Source organism: Stenella coeruleoalba (assembly GCF_951394435.1).
Source record: "Stenella coeruleoalba genome assembly, chromosome: 1".
Lineage (NCBI taxonomy): Eukaryota > Metazoa > Chordata > Mammalia > Artiodactyla > Delphinidae > Stenella > Stenella coeruleoalba.
In genome coordinates this window covers 41,674,998-41,694,216 of record NC_137169.1, presented here as the reverse complement: position 1 = coordinate 41,694,216, position 19,219 = coordinate 41,674,998, and the positions used below count along the sequence as shown (strand labels likewise).

Sequence of the window (19,219 nt, the reverse complement as noted above, 5' to 3'; positions counted from 1 at the left end):
TTAGGAAGTGCTCAACGAATGTTTGTTGAATGAATGAATGAATGAAAGAACCATAAACATGCACGTATAGAAGGTTTACCAGATTTACTTTAAAGTGTCGAAGGAGATATGGGTCTAGCTGTACTTTAGCAACAGCTATTCCCATCATCTTTTTCAATATACAGCGTGAGGAAGGAATGGTTATGTTGGGGGGCAGTCAGAGAATGATGCTCTGAAATAACTGGCTTTCATTGGATGTGATTACTAGGCTACCACATTTTCAAGAATAGACACCCTCAAATTTATTCACTACTAGTGTAATGCAATGAAACATGACAAAAAATAAAATATGGGGACTTCCCTGTTGTCACAGTGGGTAAGAATCCGCCTGCCAATGCAGGAGACACGGATTCGAGCCCAGGTCCAGGAAGATCCCACATGCTGCAGTGCAACTAAGCCCGTGCGCCACAACTACTGAGCCTGCGCTCTAGAGCCCGTGAGCCACACTACTGAGCCCACGTGCCACAGCTACTGAAGCCCACGCGCCTAGAGCCCGTGCTCCGCAACAAGAGAAGCCACCTGCAGTGAGAAGCCCGCGCACCGCAACAAAGAGCAGCCCCCGCTCACCGCACCTAGAGAAAGCCCGTGTGCAGCAATGAAGACCCAACACAGCCAAAAATAAAAAGATAAATGAATTTATTTAAAAAAAATAAAATATGATCAAATGCACTTGCCATTTATTTTGGAATGCATGACAATATCTTTTCACTTAAGCAAAACATACAAACAACACCCAACTGTGTTTGAAGACAGGGTATCTTTGATCAGAACTCTGAAATATTCCTTTGAGTTAGCTCTTAGTATAATAAACTTTATTAATTTGTACCTGACAGTAATTTGGTATTTATGATTATTTAGTCTAGTTGAACTGATGCATGTCTGTGAAGGAGGGGTTAGCCAAGTAAGTGAAAAGTATGGGTAACAGTTCTTTGGTAAGGACTGGGGGGGGTAATGGTCTACTGGAAAACTAGTTTTAGTTCTGGGGGGAAGTATCATAAACAGTAAAAAAGAGAAAGTGCCTCAGGGTCCCATAGGTTTCTTTTTGAATCCTGCTTCTGCTATGTACTTGGAGAATTTGGACCCTCATTTGCATTTTCTATAAAGAATAAAAACTGCATTGAAGTTGATAATAAGAATTAGAAAATGTATATATGTATGTAAAGCATCTGACAGAACCTTTGCATTTCATGTTTTCTTTGCCTGGAACACTCTTTCTGGGATTTGTACCTTCTCATTCAGGATTCAACCCATCCAAAGTAGAGAATGGCTGGGAGGAGTAGAACTTAACCTAATTCTGAAATTATCTTGTTTATATATTCATATTTCTTTTTTGTCTCTTTTCGCACCCCTCCCCCCACCATACACCTACTATGTAGAATGAAGGTAAGCTCCATGAAGACAGAGACTTTGTCTTTTTAGTCATGTCTTTTTAGTCACTACTACAAAATAGTGCCTTCCTCTAGTAGACACACTCAATAAATGTTGACTGGCTGGACAGCTGAATGAATGCTCATGAATTATTAGCATTCAGTGAATGTACTTGTTAAACTTAGACCAGGTTTATTAGTTGCTTATACTGATAAGTCCAGTGAGAAATTCTTCTAGCACTTTGTTAACAATACATTATGTATTTCTTTTAAAATATATTTTACTGTCACCCTAATTTTTAGCACTAATAAAGAGATGAAATGACTTTTGTAAGGAGGCAAAAGTTTTATATTTAATTCTTTTTTTTTTTTTTTTTTTTTTTTGTTGCGGCACGCGGGCCTCTCACTGTTGCGGCCTCTCCCATTGCGGAGCACAGGCTCCAGACGCCAAGGCCCAGTGGCCATGGCTCACGTGCCCAGCCGCTCCGCGGCATGTGGGTTCTTCCCAGACCGGGGCACAAACCCGTGTCCCCTGCATCGGCAGGTGGACTCTCAACCACTGCACCACCAGGGAAGCCCTATATTTAATTCTTAACTCAGTCCTATCTGTAATTTTTTCATTCATTTATTCAGTCATTTTACCTTTAAAATAAAAATTTTACATTACCTTTAAAATAAAAGTCCTATAACAAGTGTATGTGTGTTGTAAATAACAATTCATTCATTTTCTTCCCAACTAGATTTGGTTCCTTAAGGGAGTGTAGAAATCTGTATCTCGTCTACTCCCCACTTTCTTTGCTGTATTTTAGTCACTTAAGTAATAGATGCTCAGTAAGAACTTATTGAATCAATAAAGGACTGCGTATGAGACTGGTTGTGGCTGTAGCATCCCTTATACCTGTCTTTCCAGCTCTGCTTCTATGACTGTTTTAGGGACCTTGGCCCAAAAGAAGGAATTAATTTTGAATCATCACACACTTAAATAAAAAAAAAACTGCCAGGTGTACAGGAAACATGTTATTATAGTAACATCTAAATCATTGTAGTCATTCCCAGGTAACCATTTTATATATGAATGCATGAATTGATGAATAATTAGACCCATATAATGTGGCAGCTATGTAAGTTATAAGCTTACATTTTTAACTAAAGAATATTCTACTGTCTTGGATATTTAATTATTATAATATGTTATAGTTCATTATTGCTCTTTTTCTTTTTTTTCAAGTAAGGTATCATTACGTGTATTCTATCATTATTCCTTTAATTATGTGGAATTAGTGCATATAGTTCCTATTAAAAACAATGAAAGAATAAGTATGAAAAATTAATTTAGCACAATATTTCTTCTTTGTGTCTCAAGGACTATAAAGAAATAATGAGTTGAAGCATGTTTAAGTATATAGTATGTATATATAGTATACATAGTATATATAGCGTGTATATATAGTATAGTAAACAGCAGTGGTATATTTTTGTGTTGCTGTATATTCTCTACTGTCTTCATTTTAATCCACTATCCAGTAGGGTAGCTACTAGCCACATGTGGCAATTTAAATTAATTAAAGTGAAATAAAGTTTGAAATCATTTTTCTTAGTCACACTAGCTGTGTTTTAATTACTCAGTAGCCACATGGGACTAGTGGCCACCCTATTGGACAGCACAGATATAGAACATTTCTGTCATCACAGAAAGTTCTTTTAGCAGCTGGTAGGCCATCATATACACAATTCCTTATCCCTTATTTTGCCACATTTACATTAGATTTTTTTGTTTGTAATTTGAAAATGAAGTTTAATGTGTCTTAGAAATACTACTTTGCTTAACTTCTTGAAATCTCTTTTCCCCAAAATGGTTATCAACTATATATTTAAAACAATGTTTCTATTTTCCATATATTAAGATAGTCAACACCTGCCATTTTCATCATTATTTAAGACTCTAATTTCTGTGATGAATACAGTTGAAGTAATGCCTTTAGGTATTATTCACTTTTAAGACAACACAACATATGATAATGTCTCCATGTGCCTTTTTTACCATATACAATGAAAAAAATACTTATTAAATGGTGATTTTTCCCCCCTTTATCTTATTAAGTAAATTATATGGACCTTTTTTATGGAAGCCTTCATAGTTAGAGATGTAAAACAGCAATTTCTTGGTTCTATAGCATGACATAGTTCAGAGCTGAGATTAGAGAAACCCCGTAGAGTTGTTAATACTTGAGGGCATCCCCAACTAGAAAAGTATGTGAATTTAGGCATGGGAGGAAGGAAGGATCTGCTTTAAATTTAGTGTAGGGTCACTGAATCTTAATGATAGATTAAACAAGGGAGGTAGAATAATGAATAGGGGTATGCAGTGTGTAGCACTAATACCAGAAGTCCATGGTTTGTGGCGGTTTTTTAATGTCCTTTCCCATATGGTTTTGAATAGAGTAGGTTATGGCAGGGATGAGCTAAGGAATAGCTTTGTTAATGAATAAATAGGAGTAATTTTTTTTAACAGGAGACTTCAGGCTGTTTATTTAGAATGCCTGCTTATTTGATAAATCATGCGATTAAAATTTTTTCTGATCTTAATAATACATTAAGAGGTGATACTAAGGTATTCCTGTTATTTTCTTTATAAATCAGCTGTATTTTCATTTCAGAGCCAGTCCTAACAGTAAAACCTTTGGGGTGTGATTTAACTGCCTCAATTAAAAGCCAGTTGTGTGGAGCTTCTGAGCATTGGCATCATCAGTCCTTAGTTAGGGTTTAGTGTACAGTATTAGACTTTCGTTCATGGTGTCAATTCACTTTGAAAGGTTTAATTAAATTGTCATTTGGAACCAGTCTCCAACTCTACCTCATTCACCTAAAATTAACTAGGTACGTAATTTTGGTGGTTATCCTCTTATTATAACTTTGCTCTTGGCCAAGGCAGCTACTTTTCTTAAGATATCCTTCCTGCCCTTCCACCCACATTTATCTCAGAGAGAGTAATGCTAAAATTAAGCTGATCTTGGAAAGTAGCAAGTTAAAAGCAGAAAACCTGACCAGACACACTTTTAAATATCTCTCAGGGCTCTTCTTTGGAGACTACTTAATATTTCCAAAAGGAGAGGTTAAGTAGGTTGTCTTTGGTGCCTTGTTTAAGCAGAGGGAAGGGAAATGTAACTCTCCTGACTCCAGGGCCCCAAATGCAAACACTGGCCTAGTTGTTCCCAAACTTTCTCCTTGATGTGGGTGACTTGAATGGTTTATTTTCACTTGATGAGCCACACCCCCAGGCACTTTAGTATTCATGGCAGACCCCCACACTAAGTCCCTTTGTTGTCTTTGTTTTTTGCATTTTTTTGTTAACAAGAAAAGATAAAATTATTAGAGACCTGATTATAGACTGACGTTCCATTGCTGATGGTTCCCACCACTTTTTTCAACATCTCAGAGAAAGGCAAAAGCCTGGATGGGCAACAGACAGCAGCAAAGCAAACATAAACATTATGTCTGAGCATCATTGTGTTGCTACCAGAGTGGGGAAGGATACACACAGTCTTCGTCAAAATATAAAGATGGGTCTTCACCAAAAACAGTAAGACTGCCAGCATCTGAAAATTTTTGAAGATTCTATAGAAGCAATGGTCCTTTAAGGGAAAGAAAAAAATTCTTACGAGGAAAGAAGAAATGGATTAAGAATTTTTTAAAATCTGCATTATCATCCTGACTTAGGCATTAACTAAGTGAATGACATTTGCAAGGCAAGTAGTTTAATTTGTCTGTGTGTGTGTAAAATTTAAAAGAAAATACAGTTCTGTGAAAAACAAATTAGCAGAGTAGATTAATGGCATTGCCCTACATCGTCTTCCTTATAGATGCAATTTTATTTTAGAACTTAAAGAGGTTGCAAATAAGACATATATGATCAGGGTTTCACTTGTGCAAATCAAAAGCACAGAAGAGGGGTTCGCAACAGTGCCCAACCGCTGAGAGAGGGAAAACTGGAATAACAAGATGGGGCAAATTGATTTACTGTATATTGGCAAAGTAGAAGCAGCAGGCCCATAGTGTGAATGTCTTCCTATATTTTTATTCCAGACGAAACTCTTATCATTAGTGTTGGGTAGAGACTCAGACGGCATTGGGCAAAAGTATATACAAGGAAGAGCCTTTGCTAACCCGCACACGATAAAGTTTATTTACTGTTTTAACTGTTCTTCTCCTTTTACCTTGATTTATTTTACTTGAAAATTTTTTATCTTGCTATTTCTTTCCCAGCTGTGTGTGACACCAGGAACCCTCTTACTGTGAAGGCAGCATTCAGTCATTGAAACAATAACAAGTTGCTATTTATTCTTGCAGTTGTCCTTCCTCTAACAGCACTTAAAGTACAAAACTGACAGCCTGTAACTGCTCTTCATTGCCTGTTACAGCACAACAGGTATGAAGAGGCTCAGTTACTCTCTTGACAGAGTGTTCACCCATAATTGGTCACTCGTACTCTTACTTGTTACCAGTTAATGCTCACCGTTCAGAGTAAGGGTAATGAGTCTTATGGAAAATTCTTACCCGTTACAATTATAAAAGTGTCAGGTGAAAAAAAATTTTAAAGATAATAACCGTTTATTTTATAGAAGAGGAAATTCAGGCTCAGAGAAGATATGTAGTCATAAAAGAATCTAGACTTTAGAGTCTTGTAGAACTCAATTAAATCCAAATCTCACCATTTACTAACTGGAGTAACCTTAGGCAAATTATTTATTGTCTCTGAGCCTCAGTTTCCTTATTTGTAAAACGAAGATAATAGTACATGTAAAAGTTTATTGTGAGGATATGTTAACATAAAACCTAGTTCCTGGTCTATAGAAGATGCTCAATAAATGTTCAGTTGCCTTTCTCTTTCCTTTCCCTTTCCTCTCCTCAGGGTCACTCAGATAGTTAGTGGCACAGCTGAAGTGAACACCAGGTTGTTCTGACTCCATGTACATATCTTTACTTTGAATGAAAATAAAATTTTTAAGAAAATTTTCTTACCGCAGAAGTAATAGACACTTAGAAAAGATAGATACACAGAAAATAATAGTCATAATCCCATGATGCAGAGGGAACAAATTTTAACATTTGTTCTATATCTTTTTTTCTGTGCATATATTTAGTGTACATACATATGTACATATACATATATGTATAACTTAATAAACAGAAATGGGCATAATTTTGTAACTTGGTTTTTCTTTAATATTTAACAACTTTTTACATTATTAAATATTCTTCTCCATTGGAGTCAGCAAACTTTTTCTGCAAAGGGCTAGATAATAAGTATTTTAGGTATTGCAGGGCATGTGATCTCTGTTGCATCTACTCAGGTGTGCCCTCATGGTAGTACAAAAGCATCCACAGACAGTATGTAAACAAATGGAGGTAGTGGTGTTCCAATACAACTTCATTTACAGAAACAGACAGCAGACTGGATTTAGCCTATTACTGGATATTAAATTTGTGCCAATTGTGTGTGTGTGTGTGTGTGTGTGTGTGTGTGTGTGAGAGAGAGAGAGAGAGAGATAAGACTGCAGTGAATATCTTTGTAGCTAAATATTTGGCTTACATGTACTATTATGTCCTTAAGATTAACTTGTATACCGCTTCTGACATTATAACAAATGGTTTGTCTACTAAAATTCAGACTTAAAAATCAAAGTACTTCTGGTATACAAGTATTTCTTGGTTTATGTGACCAATTTTTAAAGTTGTACATAAAATTGAACTTTATAAAATGGTTTAAGGTTAAAGTAAAACTCCTTAAAAATGTTCTTATAATTGTTCCAGTTATTTCTAGGATTTACTTTTTTTACTTTTTAAAAAAATATTTGTTTATTTATTTGGTTGCTCTGGGTCTAGTTGCGGCAGGCGGGCTCCTTAGTTGCGGCACATGGGCTTCTTAGTTGTGGCTCATGGGCTCCTTAGTTGTGGCATGCAAACTCTTAGTTGTGACATGCCTGTAGGATCTGGTTCCCTGACCAGGGATTGAACCCAGGCCCCCTGCATTGGGAGCACAGAGTCCTAACCACTGTACCAACCAGGGAAGTCCCTAGGATCGACTTTTGACTTAATTAGTGTTTTACTTTGTGGAAGGACTTATAAATTAATTGACCTGATTCTAAAAGGGGAAGTTTTAAGAGCATTTAATGAGTGACTGAGTGACTGATGTTTGATTCATTGTGGACAATAAAAAACATTCGCTTCTATGGTATCTATTAGGCCATTGTTGGAAAAACTTTGCTCTTACACTGTTTCCATAAAGTATAGAGAGGAAATATTGCCTTCTAGGATAAGGTCTTGACTGATTGATATGAGGTTAACCTCTCACTGTTTTTCCTTTGGGTCTTGTTTCAGGTAGCCTATGAGAGAGACCAAAAAAACAAACCAAAAACTGTTTAGTCTTTCCTTTGCTTCAAACAGTTCTCTGGTCTTTAGGGACATTTCCTCAATTCAGCTGATAGGTACAGGTGTCTTCCAAGTTTATTTAGTGTGACAATAGATCATTTATTGTGGATTTGCAGTTTTACTGTAATACCAAATATATATTATAGCCAGAAAGCAATCACACTTAAACTTAAGGCAGAAAAACTGAAGATTAACACAGATTTTCAATGATGAAGATTATTATTTATCAATTATTTCAGTGCTATGGAGTCTGTAGTGAAGTAGTGCTATCTTTCATTACTTTCTTAGACTAAAACTAATCACTTTATCATTGAAAAAATTACAGCACTTCTAGAATTTCCCTAACAAATAATTATTAATCATGTTCATTCTCAAAAGGACTAGCTACCTTAGGCAAGAGTTCAAAGAACTTTTGAATCAGTAAGTTAGAAAGACATGGCTATCTAGGAGAGCCTATAACTCACACAATGCTTCTTAAACTTTGGCTTGGTAAGAATTACCTAGAGAGCTTGTTAGAACACATATTGTGGGGTCCCAGCGTTTCCAGTGCACTAGGCCTGGGACAGGTCCCCTGAATTTTCATTTCTAATAGTTTCCAGGTGATACTAATACTGCTTGTCCAGGTACCACACTTTGCGAACCACAGATGCAGAAAAATAATTGTTCCCATTTGTGAAACATACTCAACCTTGCTCATTTATAAACGTTTTCTTCACTCTTTAAGAGTTCTCTTTTAAAATCCAGGCTTAACCTTTAACTAAAGATATGAATTAATTTTAATAAATTTATGGCCATTAGTTCAGTTACTTTATGATCTAACATTGCAATTTTTATATCATTTTCACCCACACCAAACTTTTAGGATAGGAAATTCTGAATATAACCATGTTTCTAATGAAAGTGTTAAATCTTTTCCTTGGTAGTTTTTCAGGATGGCTAAAATCCATTTCTAACTATATGCATTCAAACTAGTTTCCGTATTTGCTTAGCTTTATTGTCATCATTCCCAGTAATCTCTTAAGATGCCGGTTGTCAGATTTCTTTGCAGACAAGTAAGAGGTGAAATAAGTTTTTAAAGTATGGTACAAAGCAAAACTTAGTTACAGTTGTTGGAATGAAGAATTCAGTTAGAGCCAAAAAATGTTTTAATAGAACAGAACTCAGCCTAAAGCCTGGTTGAAAGCAACTTCAATTTTACAGTTTTCTTCAAACAACATCCTCATTGTTTTCTGGAAAGATGGTATTTGAGAAAAAGAAATGTCTCGAGTTACTGTTTTTATGAGGAGAGAATTGCTGAGTCTCTTAAATGGTTAATGAGAAGAAGTAATAGTTAAACACTTGAAGCATTGATTTCTGATTTGAATTCTCCAACACAGGCCAGCCCTGAGGGAAGGGGGAAAAAAAAGCTTGCTAATTAACATTTGATTACTGATGCCACCTTCTCATTCCCCTTGCACCATCCGGTTTCAAGTGTTTTTGTTCAAGAAGGATTTTTAGGAGGGTTTTAACTTGCATCATAGTAAAACAAATCCATGTGCAATTGCAACGAGTATACAATATGTTAAAAAAGAAGAAAAAGAAAAGTCCTTAGATATGAAGTATGTGTTCAAAACCCAGTCTGTATCAGAAGTGATTGGTTTCTTAACTATTATAAGCCTTTCAGAGCACCAGTGATTGCTAAGAAACTGGAACTAAGCCTAGTCTGTATGTCTTGTTTAAAACACACACACACTCACAAATACTTATTTATTCAGTGCAGTTATTATTTAGCAAACTCTTAACTGGAGCATCATTTGATGGTGTGAATTACTTGGAGTTCAAATTTTGATACTCTAAAATTTGGATAAGCTCGGGTTCTAATATGACCAAAGGCCTCTTTCTTCTAAGACTGATAAGAGAATGAGATACATATATGTAGTTTCAGGGTGCTTTTTCGTAAGGGTTGTAATCTGTCATAGTATTCTTAATTCAGAAAATCTAGAAACTAGAGTGCTAACAAATTGATAACTGTTCTAAGCAATTAAATATTTGGTTTCTATTTTTTGCCATATTAAAATATTTGATATGTGAAAAGTCATAGGCCAGATTTCAAAATTTTAAAGATGTTGAAATAAATTAATAGAACTTTACAACTGTATCACTTAGCCTGTAGTATTCTGGCAAAACCATAGCCTGTTTGGTTGATGAAATAGTTATTTGGAAAACCAGTATGACAGGTTTTATTTTTAAATGAGATCTCCTGGGAGAAGAGTATTATTTAGTCTTTTCTTTAAAAAAAAAAAATCTAGACTTTTCAGTGTAATTAAAAGCAAAAACTAAGACTTTTCTTTATCCAAGAAAAAAAATTCACTTAAAATGTTTATTATATCTGTATTTCTTAACTGAAATTATTGGCAATTTTCCTTTTTGATATGTTGTATTAGTCACTCTTTACTATTTTTCTTTCATTTTCTAGTCTTACGGTTTTAAACTTTCCCTCTTTACTTGTTTATCTTAAATATATTTAGCTCTTATTTTCCTGTATCTGGGATTAACTCCAATATTTTCAAAAAATCATAGAATTTTAGAGCTTTGAAAATCAGTAGTGATCTTGTTTTATTCTTTTCGAATATTGAATAAACTAGGTCTCAGGTTCCACCAACTTGCACCACAGTAACAGCAGAATTAGGACTAGAAATCTAGTTCTCTGCCTCTCATTATGCCACAATACCTCAAACTTTGTGGCTTTTCTATAATCAGAATCTGCTTTCGCTTGGATAATACCTGAATGAAATTTAAAATTCCCTAAAATGTTTTTCAGTAGTGTGACCAACGTTTAGCTCACAACATTTAGCTATAAAATATAGCTGACAAAGTTATCTACCAAGTTTTATATTTTTCAGTTTGAATAGCTACAGACAGCTCATTTAAGGCTAATCTGAGCCTCAAAATTCGGCCTTTAGCAGAATAACTTCCTAAGAATTTTTTTTCTAAGAAATTCTGATAAAATTTAACTGAAATATAAAACTGTTTGAAAATTTATGGAACTCAAAATTTTGTGGGAGATGAATGTCTTATATAATTTTATTTCGAGCAGGTCATAAAAAAATGATCTTTTTCCCAGTGCTGTGTTTATCATTGAAATTTCCACAATGAGGAAATATGAAGTTTGAAGTGGAGATCATTGCTTACATTGTTTTATTAACAATGAAAACAAATATAAGGAAATAAATCAATACTGCATTAATTCTGTACTATTTCAAGGTAATCTGATTCAAATATTTTTTTCTTAGTCACAAACAACTGTCTTATATGAAGCAATGGGGGAGAAGTGAAACTGTCCTTTTAGAAAATCTGGAAAATAAGCTCTGGAAAATCTATTGTCAATCCAGAACACTTAATCCAAATACAGTATAGTTTGTAACATAATTTTAATGTTCAGCTGGTAATCAAAGCATTTATTAAATTTTTTCAGAACTAATTGAAACATTTGCATAGTTTAGCAGCCTAAAATCTCATAGATTTAGAGCTTAATGCATAACAAGAATTGAAAAGATTATGAAGATTCAGCATAATCTTGAGCCAATGCTGATCAAAGAAAGTATGTAAGACAAAAAGGCCCTTAGGAAATGTTACCCTGTGAAGTGCCACTTGTCCTTAACTGGAATTTAACACAAATCTCTAAAGATGAAACTCCATCAGAAGTAGCACAATAATTGCAGCTGGGCATGCCAGCTACAGCATCCTAGCCTGTATGTGTGTTCTTTCTGCCTCTCTCAAGTGCTCTTAAATCTCTCAAATCACTCAGTCTCTCAACCTTCCCCCTCGCCTGGCCCCCCTTTTCTCCCCTTCCCTTTAGTCCATCTTCTCTCCCTCCTCTGTTCCTCCATCCTTCTCTCTCTGAGAAAACTGTGTCCTTCATTTGATTCATGATGACCATAAATTCATCTGCATCATTTTATACTTAGCTATATTTTGTCATTCAGCTTTCCTAGAATACTAATTTTTTAAAAGAATCATTTTTACTTTTGCTTTGTGTACATTTCTGATTTTTTTTCTTCCCTACAGAATTGTCACTTAAAATTTTAATTAAATAAGACCATCAATAAAGACAGTAGAATTTTTTAATCTCTGTTAATAAGACCATTATTCATTATGTACTTTTGCTGTCTTATCACTTGTCTTTCTTCCATATAATGATAAAATCTGCCTGTGGTTTCAGCACTGATAAACATGGAATTATTTTTGAAAAACTAATTTGTTTTCACTTATGTTGTTGTTTAGTGATTATGGTTTAACACGAGGTTCTTTTGGCTTTCAGAAACGCTGTGAATTTAGCTTTTCCATCGGAACAATCAAACATTAGCCAAATATGGTTTACGTTGTACCCTCTCAGCCAAGTTCTTTCTGCATTAACCAGTTTATTCTATGACAAGTTGCTTAACAGATGTCATTCTGGGGAGAACAATGAAGCCAAATACTTGTGCAATGGCTAACATTACTCTAACTTTGATCACTTTTGTTCAGCACATCAGTCTGGCGTTGTGCTTTATACCAACATAACACTATAGCCAGAACATGCTTTTCAGGCTTAGAATAGCAAAGGAATGTTATTCATTCAGCGCAGTTACAGATGAGTTAATGAAAGAAGAAAAATACTGTTTATTTCATAATACCGTGTTGTTGTGTTTTGGAATTAAGGTGGAATTTAAAGAATCTCACTCCAGAGTTATTTGTTTATATACTCAACTCATAGTATTTGTGTATATTCTCCAATGCAAGGGTAGCCTTGCCACCTTTCCAACAGATGTAAATATTTGTCCTGCCTTCCCCTCTACCTTCAAAATAGCTGCTGACCCTTGGCTTATCTAGACAACATAATTAAAACTAACTTTAAGAAAGGAATTTTTTGCCTTGAGGCCTCAAATTTCCTCATACTCCTTCTGTCCTCTCACTTTTTTATTAATAAACAATAATAATAATATTTTGTGTGTATGGAACACCTTTCCCCCTAGAGCACCAATGTTTAAGCGTGACAGAATAGTCCTAGCTAGTGGAAGTGGTAAGAGGTTAGATTGCATTTGGTTAAATTGTTGGGTTGATAATGACTAATGAAAATTTCCAAACTTGATGTGACTGACCATAAACAAAATACTGCATGGTAGACTGGCCATTGCTAAGAATCTGTGAAAAAAAAGCTGTGTGTTTGAATTGAGTAGGGATCAAGCCATGCCCCCAAGCGCCTCAGTTCTCATTTACCAAGTCTTTTTTCACAGGTGTACATTAGAGATAAAAATAGATTAAGTTCTGGGTTTTGTTTTGTTTCTTTCTTTCCCCAGTGAATGTATTTCTCTCTTTCACTGGAAGGGTAACTTAGATGTGTTTATGTATAGTAAACAGTAATGTGATACAAAATGCTGTAATTGGACAACATGATATTTCAGACTTCTGCATTTTAAAAACATGAATGAATGCTGCTTGTTTTCCACATTGAAGTCATTATAGAACTTATTATGTGCAGCATTTCAAAATTAGCTTCATTGTTACAGCAGGGTAGCCCCAAAACTAGCCTGAAGAGTTAGCTAAGGTGGATGATCTCTTCATTCTTACGATTTGATAATTTATTTTATTTGTAAATATGGAATGAAAGAGAATTTTTGTAATCTATTTAGAAAAAAAGTCTAAAGAAAGATATGATAATTACTGGGTAAAAGAGTTTAACCTTCCAACACTTTATTCTGAAAAATTACTTACCTCTTCTCCTTTTCAAGTTAAAAGGTATTGGGAATTCCCTGGCAGTCCAGTGGTTAAGACTCTGCACTTTCATTGCTGTGGGCGCAGGCTCGATCCCTGGTTGGGGAACTAAGATCCCACCAGCCGCGTGGGTGTGGCCAAAAATAAACAAACAAACAAATAAAGTTAAAAGGTATAATGTTACTTTTGAGAGAAACAGTTTTTTAACTTTACCAGTATTTAAAATAAAAACTATCATTACTATATTTTCTTTTGGGGAAGGGCCTAAATAGCATATTAATGGATGGCTCTCAGCTAATAAATATTCTATTGAAATAGTTTCTAATTTGGAATGATTTCAAAGAAATAACCCTTTGCTGCTTTATTAATAAGTTATATCTTTGAAACGTACATAAAACAATGAAGGAAGCTTCAGGTTTTTCCTTCCACCCCCTTGGAAAAAAAACTAACATCCTTTTCTGTCCCACTTAGAAACTAGAAACGTATCTTTTATTTGAACCATTGCATATCTTGAGTCATTGTTAAAATTAAATAGATTATAAAAATGTATAATTATAAATTAGGTCATGTAGTCTGTCCTACATGAACTGTGTACCTGAAGTTTCTTGACTGAAAAGAAACTTGAAGCCATCCAGGAACATAAAAATAATCAGCGGGGTGGGGTGGGGGGTTGTTTCTTGAACTATTATTTCATCTAACCTTGGTTTAAATTTGGTTTAGATTTTTTAATAAAATTTTTATGATTTGTGTTTTTCTAGTTTCAGATTCTTGTTTTGAATCTCGAAAACAGAGGAAACACAGTGTATCACATAAATTGACTGGCAACTAACATAAGTCATGTGGAAACCCTATTTTAATTGTTCTTTTTCTTTTTATAGGTAAAGAGAAATGTGTATGACCTTACGAGTATCCCTGTTCGCCATCAGTTATGGGAGGGCTGGCCAACTTCTGCCACAGATGACTCCGTAAGTGACAGTTGAGTTGGCAGTTTTATATCCTCCTTTCTCTTTTGCCACTTTCAGTCTAATTGGCAGTGATATTAAGCAGAATCAAATGCTTTGAATCCATTGGAAGAATTTTATAAATCAAATAATGTTGAGGATAAGACGAATTGTAATAATTTGAGTTCACTTGCAGAACTGGTGTCATAAGCCAAGTATATCAGCATTCTCTTGGTAATGTTACAACATCAATATCAGGAACTTGATGCTGCTTAATTTGACTTAAATTTTTCCTTGATTAAAAAAATACAGATATTCAGATATTACTAATGAAATGTCCCAAACACAAAAATTTTTTCCCTAAATTACAGGTACTTCAAAATCAACCTAATCATTTTATTTAATTTTAAAACTGCATCTCCCGTAATTAGACCTGTACTTTAAAAAGTTACTTTTTATAGTTATTATTAATAGCACTCTATTCTTAAACACACTCATAATTTTCACTACCATAAAAAACTGGAAGAAAAGACCTAGTCTGTAAGTTTTAACTATTATTACATCTACTCATAATAATTTTCCTGTTGTAAATGTTGAAATGTTTCCTATCTCTGTCCTGTTTCCAGCGATTATTATTTTCCAAGAGAGTAAATTTTATCATCTGAGGAGGCCATTTTGGCTACTTTTATCATAATCTTGGTTGTTCTAACCAGATACCCATTTTTCTTTTAAAGTAAAAAATTAGAATGTTTTAATAATTTTGAAGTAAGTCTTATTTTTAAAGTAAATAGGGCTAAAAAGATGTTAAGACTTTGTAAACATCTTCTAACAATAAATACCCAAGTAATGATTATGGCCAAGAGTTTAATTACCTTTTTCTTATTTTCTAGTAAATATTACATTTCTATCTGGATAATAATTACTACTCCTCTCTCAGCACTACCATCATATACTTTAATCTAAAGGAATTCTTTGTGGAAGACAGAAACATTTTTGAACAATCTGTTTATGTAGATGTCACTTGAGTCTAATTATTCCACAATCTAAACACTGTGCCTTTGAAAAATGTTTTATGGATTATGAAACTTTAAAAATAATCAGAAGATAGCAAAATTTGTTTTTTAAGTGAACCCTTCAGAAAAAAATTATTTGTGTATAGGCAGTTACATTTATTTATAAACAACTGATTTTAATATTGACATTATAGTATATCATTAGAGTTATTGGTTGGTTGTCCATGGCTAAGTAGTAATGATGTGGTTGTTGTTTTTAGTTTGTTTTTTCCCCATTAGACTGATAGAAAATGTGATACATTATTTTTATAAAATTAAGAGAGTAACATACATAAATGATAGCTTTCTGTTTACCTGAGAAGACGTGAGGAAACCAGAAATGTTCTTAGCATTGTCTAATAACCTGCTACAATAAATAATAACTTTAATAGAAGAAAATAATTAAGATTGAGCATGTCACTTAAATTCTCTGAGTTTCAGTTACCTCACTGATCTGAAGAACTGTAATGAGGATTAGCGATTATATATATATATATATATATATATATATATATATATATATATATATATATATACAGTATTTGCCTCATAGTAGACACTCAGTAAATGAGAGTCAGTATTATAATTAATATTAACATAACTCAGAAAGAGATCACAGGCAGGAATTGACTGGTTTATGTAAATGAAATGGTACCTGAGATTTGCTTCAAAATAACCTCTGGGGTTGGGGAAGTGAGTGGGGATATAGATAAATCCAAATTAGCTGTCTGTTGATCATTGTTGAAGGTGGGTAATGAGTATATTTGATTTTTTTGTACTGTTCTCTCAAGTTTTATGTATGTTTGAAAATTTCTATAATAAAAAGTTTGAAGCAAAAATAATTGTCTGGTTTAAGGTAATAAGGTCCAGAGATGTGGGTCTTAATAGGGTTGGAAATGCCAGCTGCTCTTGGGCTCCACACCTGTAGAAACCAGGCTGAAATAGGCTTATCAGAAGCAAGTTCCAAGAGTGATAGGCAAAATCAGTGAAATACAGTAAATTCTTCTGTAACATAGTACCTTATACATTTTAGTTGTTAAAGCATTGACTTGAGTTGGCACTGTCTCACATTTTAATGATCTCACATTTTAATGATCTTTATTTAATTTTTTACCAAAGAGTTCTATGCAATTTCATTACTATGGGAAAATATGGAAAGCATCTAAAACTTACCATATGGAAGTCTGTGATGCTACCTGGTACTATAAGTCATAGCAGACACAAGAGGGAATCTCCATTAAGAAGCTTGATTCTTATTGCCTCATTTTTCATATTTCCACCTTGTCCCAGAACCTGTCAAGTGATGCCTGCCTATACCTCCCCAGAGCATATGTTGCCACATTGGCAGGATGTTGCCTTGAGCTTCATGATTGATACAACAAAGATGTTTAGGGCCAAGCTGCTTTTAATCGGTGCCATAGCAGATCCACTAACTCCAGTGCTTGAGTTTTGGCAAAAATTGCTTATAACTGTAGTCTTTTAAGGAGTTTCTAGCCAAAGAAATGTCATGAAACCTTTCTTTCATTAGGACTATAAAAACTCATAAAGCTGGTGCTTGTAATCTATATTGTTGCAGGCAATGATGGTGTTTTTATACTTATTTAAATCACTCAAGTGGAGGCATCTGCTACAAAATAAGATCGTCCTCACAGCTTAGGGTATGAATTGGGTACAGCTGAGAAATGTCAGCTGTGTAAACAGCCTGAAATGTGTTACCAACAAAAATATAATTAATTTCTTTCCAAGACTATGTGCCATAACTGAATATTTAGGATGGTTTAACTTTCAGAGAAAGCACCTGAACATTTTCTTCCCAGTGCCAGCATAGAGGATTGGTTATAAAGGTCATTAAAAGTGAGGTTAGTTTGTGCTTTTCCTGCTCAGTTGCAGAAATTTGTGTGGCTTTGAATATATAGTAGCTTTAGATACCAGTGGCTTCCATGAATTGATAGAAATATCTTAGATCAAGAAGTTACTATAAGTGGTGCTGGGAAAACTGGACAAATACATGTAAAAGAATGAAATTAGAACATTCCCTAACACCATACACAAAAATAAACTCAAGTTGGATTAAAGGCCTAAATGTAAGGCCAGACACTATAAAACTCTTAGAGGAAAACATAGACAGAACACTCTGACATAAATCATAGCAAAATCCTTTTTGACCCACCTCCTAGAGAAATGGAAATAAAAACAAAAATAAACAGATGGGACCTAATGAAACTTAAAAGCTTTTGCACAGCAAAGGAAACCATAAACAAGACGAAAAGACAGCCCTCAGAATGGAAGAAAATATTTGCAAACGAAGCAACTGATGAAGGATTAATCTCCAAAATATACAAGCAGCTCATGCAGCTCAATATCAAAAAAACAAACAACCTAATCCAAAAATGGGCAGAAGACCTAAATAGACATTTCTCCAAAGAGGATGTACAGATTGCCAACAGACACATGAAAGGATGCTCAACATCACTAATCATTAGAGAAATGCAAATCAAAACTACAATGAGGTGTCACCTCACACAGGTCAGAATTGCCATCATCAAAAAATCTGCAAGCAGTGAATGCTGGAGAGGGTGTGGAGAAAAGGGAACACTCTTGCACTGTTGGTGGAATGTAACTTGATACAGCCACTGTGGAGAACAGTATGGAGGTTCCTTGAAAGACTAAAAATAGAACTACCATTTGACCCAGCAATCCCACTACTGGGCATATACCCTGAGAAAACCATAATTCAAAAAGAGTCATGTACCAAAATGTTCATTGCAGCTCTATTTACAATAGCCAGGAGATGGAAACAACCTAAGTGTCCATCATCGGATGAATGGATAAAGAAGATGTGGCACATATATACAATGGAATATTATTCAGCCATGAAAAGAAACGAATTGAGCTATTTGTAATGAGGTGGCTGGACCTAGAGTCTGTCATACAGAGTGAAGTAAGTCAGAAAGAGAAAAACAAATACCGTATGCTAACACATATATATGCAATCTAATTTTTAAAAAAAGGTTCTGAAGAACCTAGGGGCAGGATAGGAATAAAGATGCAGATGTAGAGAATGTACCTGAGGACATGGGGAGGGTGAAGGGTAAGCTGGGAAGAAGTGAGAGAGTGGCATGGACATATATACACTACCAAATGTAAAACAGATAGCTAGTGGGAAGCAACCACATAGCACAGGGAGGTCAGCTCAGTGCTCTGTGACCACCTAGAGGGGTGGGATAGGGAGGGTGAGAGGGAGACACAAGAGGGAGGGGATATGGGGATATAGGTATACATACAGCTGATACACTTTGTTATACAGCAGAAACTAACACAACATTGTAAAGCAATTATATTCCAATAAAGATGTTAAAAAAATAAGAAGAGCAAGCAAAAAAAAAAGTTAATAGTTTGGGATGGTGGAAATGTTCTAAAATTAGATTGTGGTGATGGTTGCACAACTCTGTAAATTTGCTAAAAATCATTGAATTGAATACACACAAAAAAGAGTAAATTTTATGGCATGTAAATTATACATAAATAAAGCTGTTTTTTAAAGGAAGTTAGTGAAGAACTAGATTAAAATACTTTTTCATTTACGTTTTTATGTTGCATGAGAAATAACTTTGCAGTAACACAGAAGGTGTTTTCTTCAATGTACTTCTCATTAACC

At 34.5% G+C, this 19,219-nt stretch overlaps 1 protein-coding gene across 2 annotated transcripts in view; it reads left to right on the top strand.

Moving 5' to 3' along the window:
• Positions 1-19,219, top strand: part of FAF1 (Fas associated factor 1) — a 495,949-nt gene that overhangs the window by 292,150 nt on the left and 184,580 nt on the right. For both annotated transcript variants that reach the window (XM_079933727.1, XM_079933728.1), the window contains one exon: positions 14,447-14,533. In XM_079933727.1, coding sequence (XP_079789853.1) covers positions 14,447-14,533 — 87 coding nt within the window. The remainder of the gene's footprint in view (positions 1-14,446; positions 14,534-19,219) is intronic.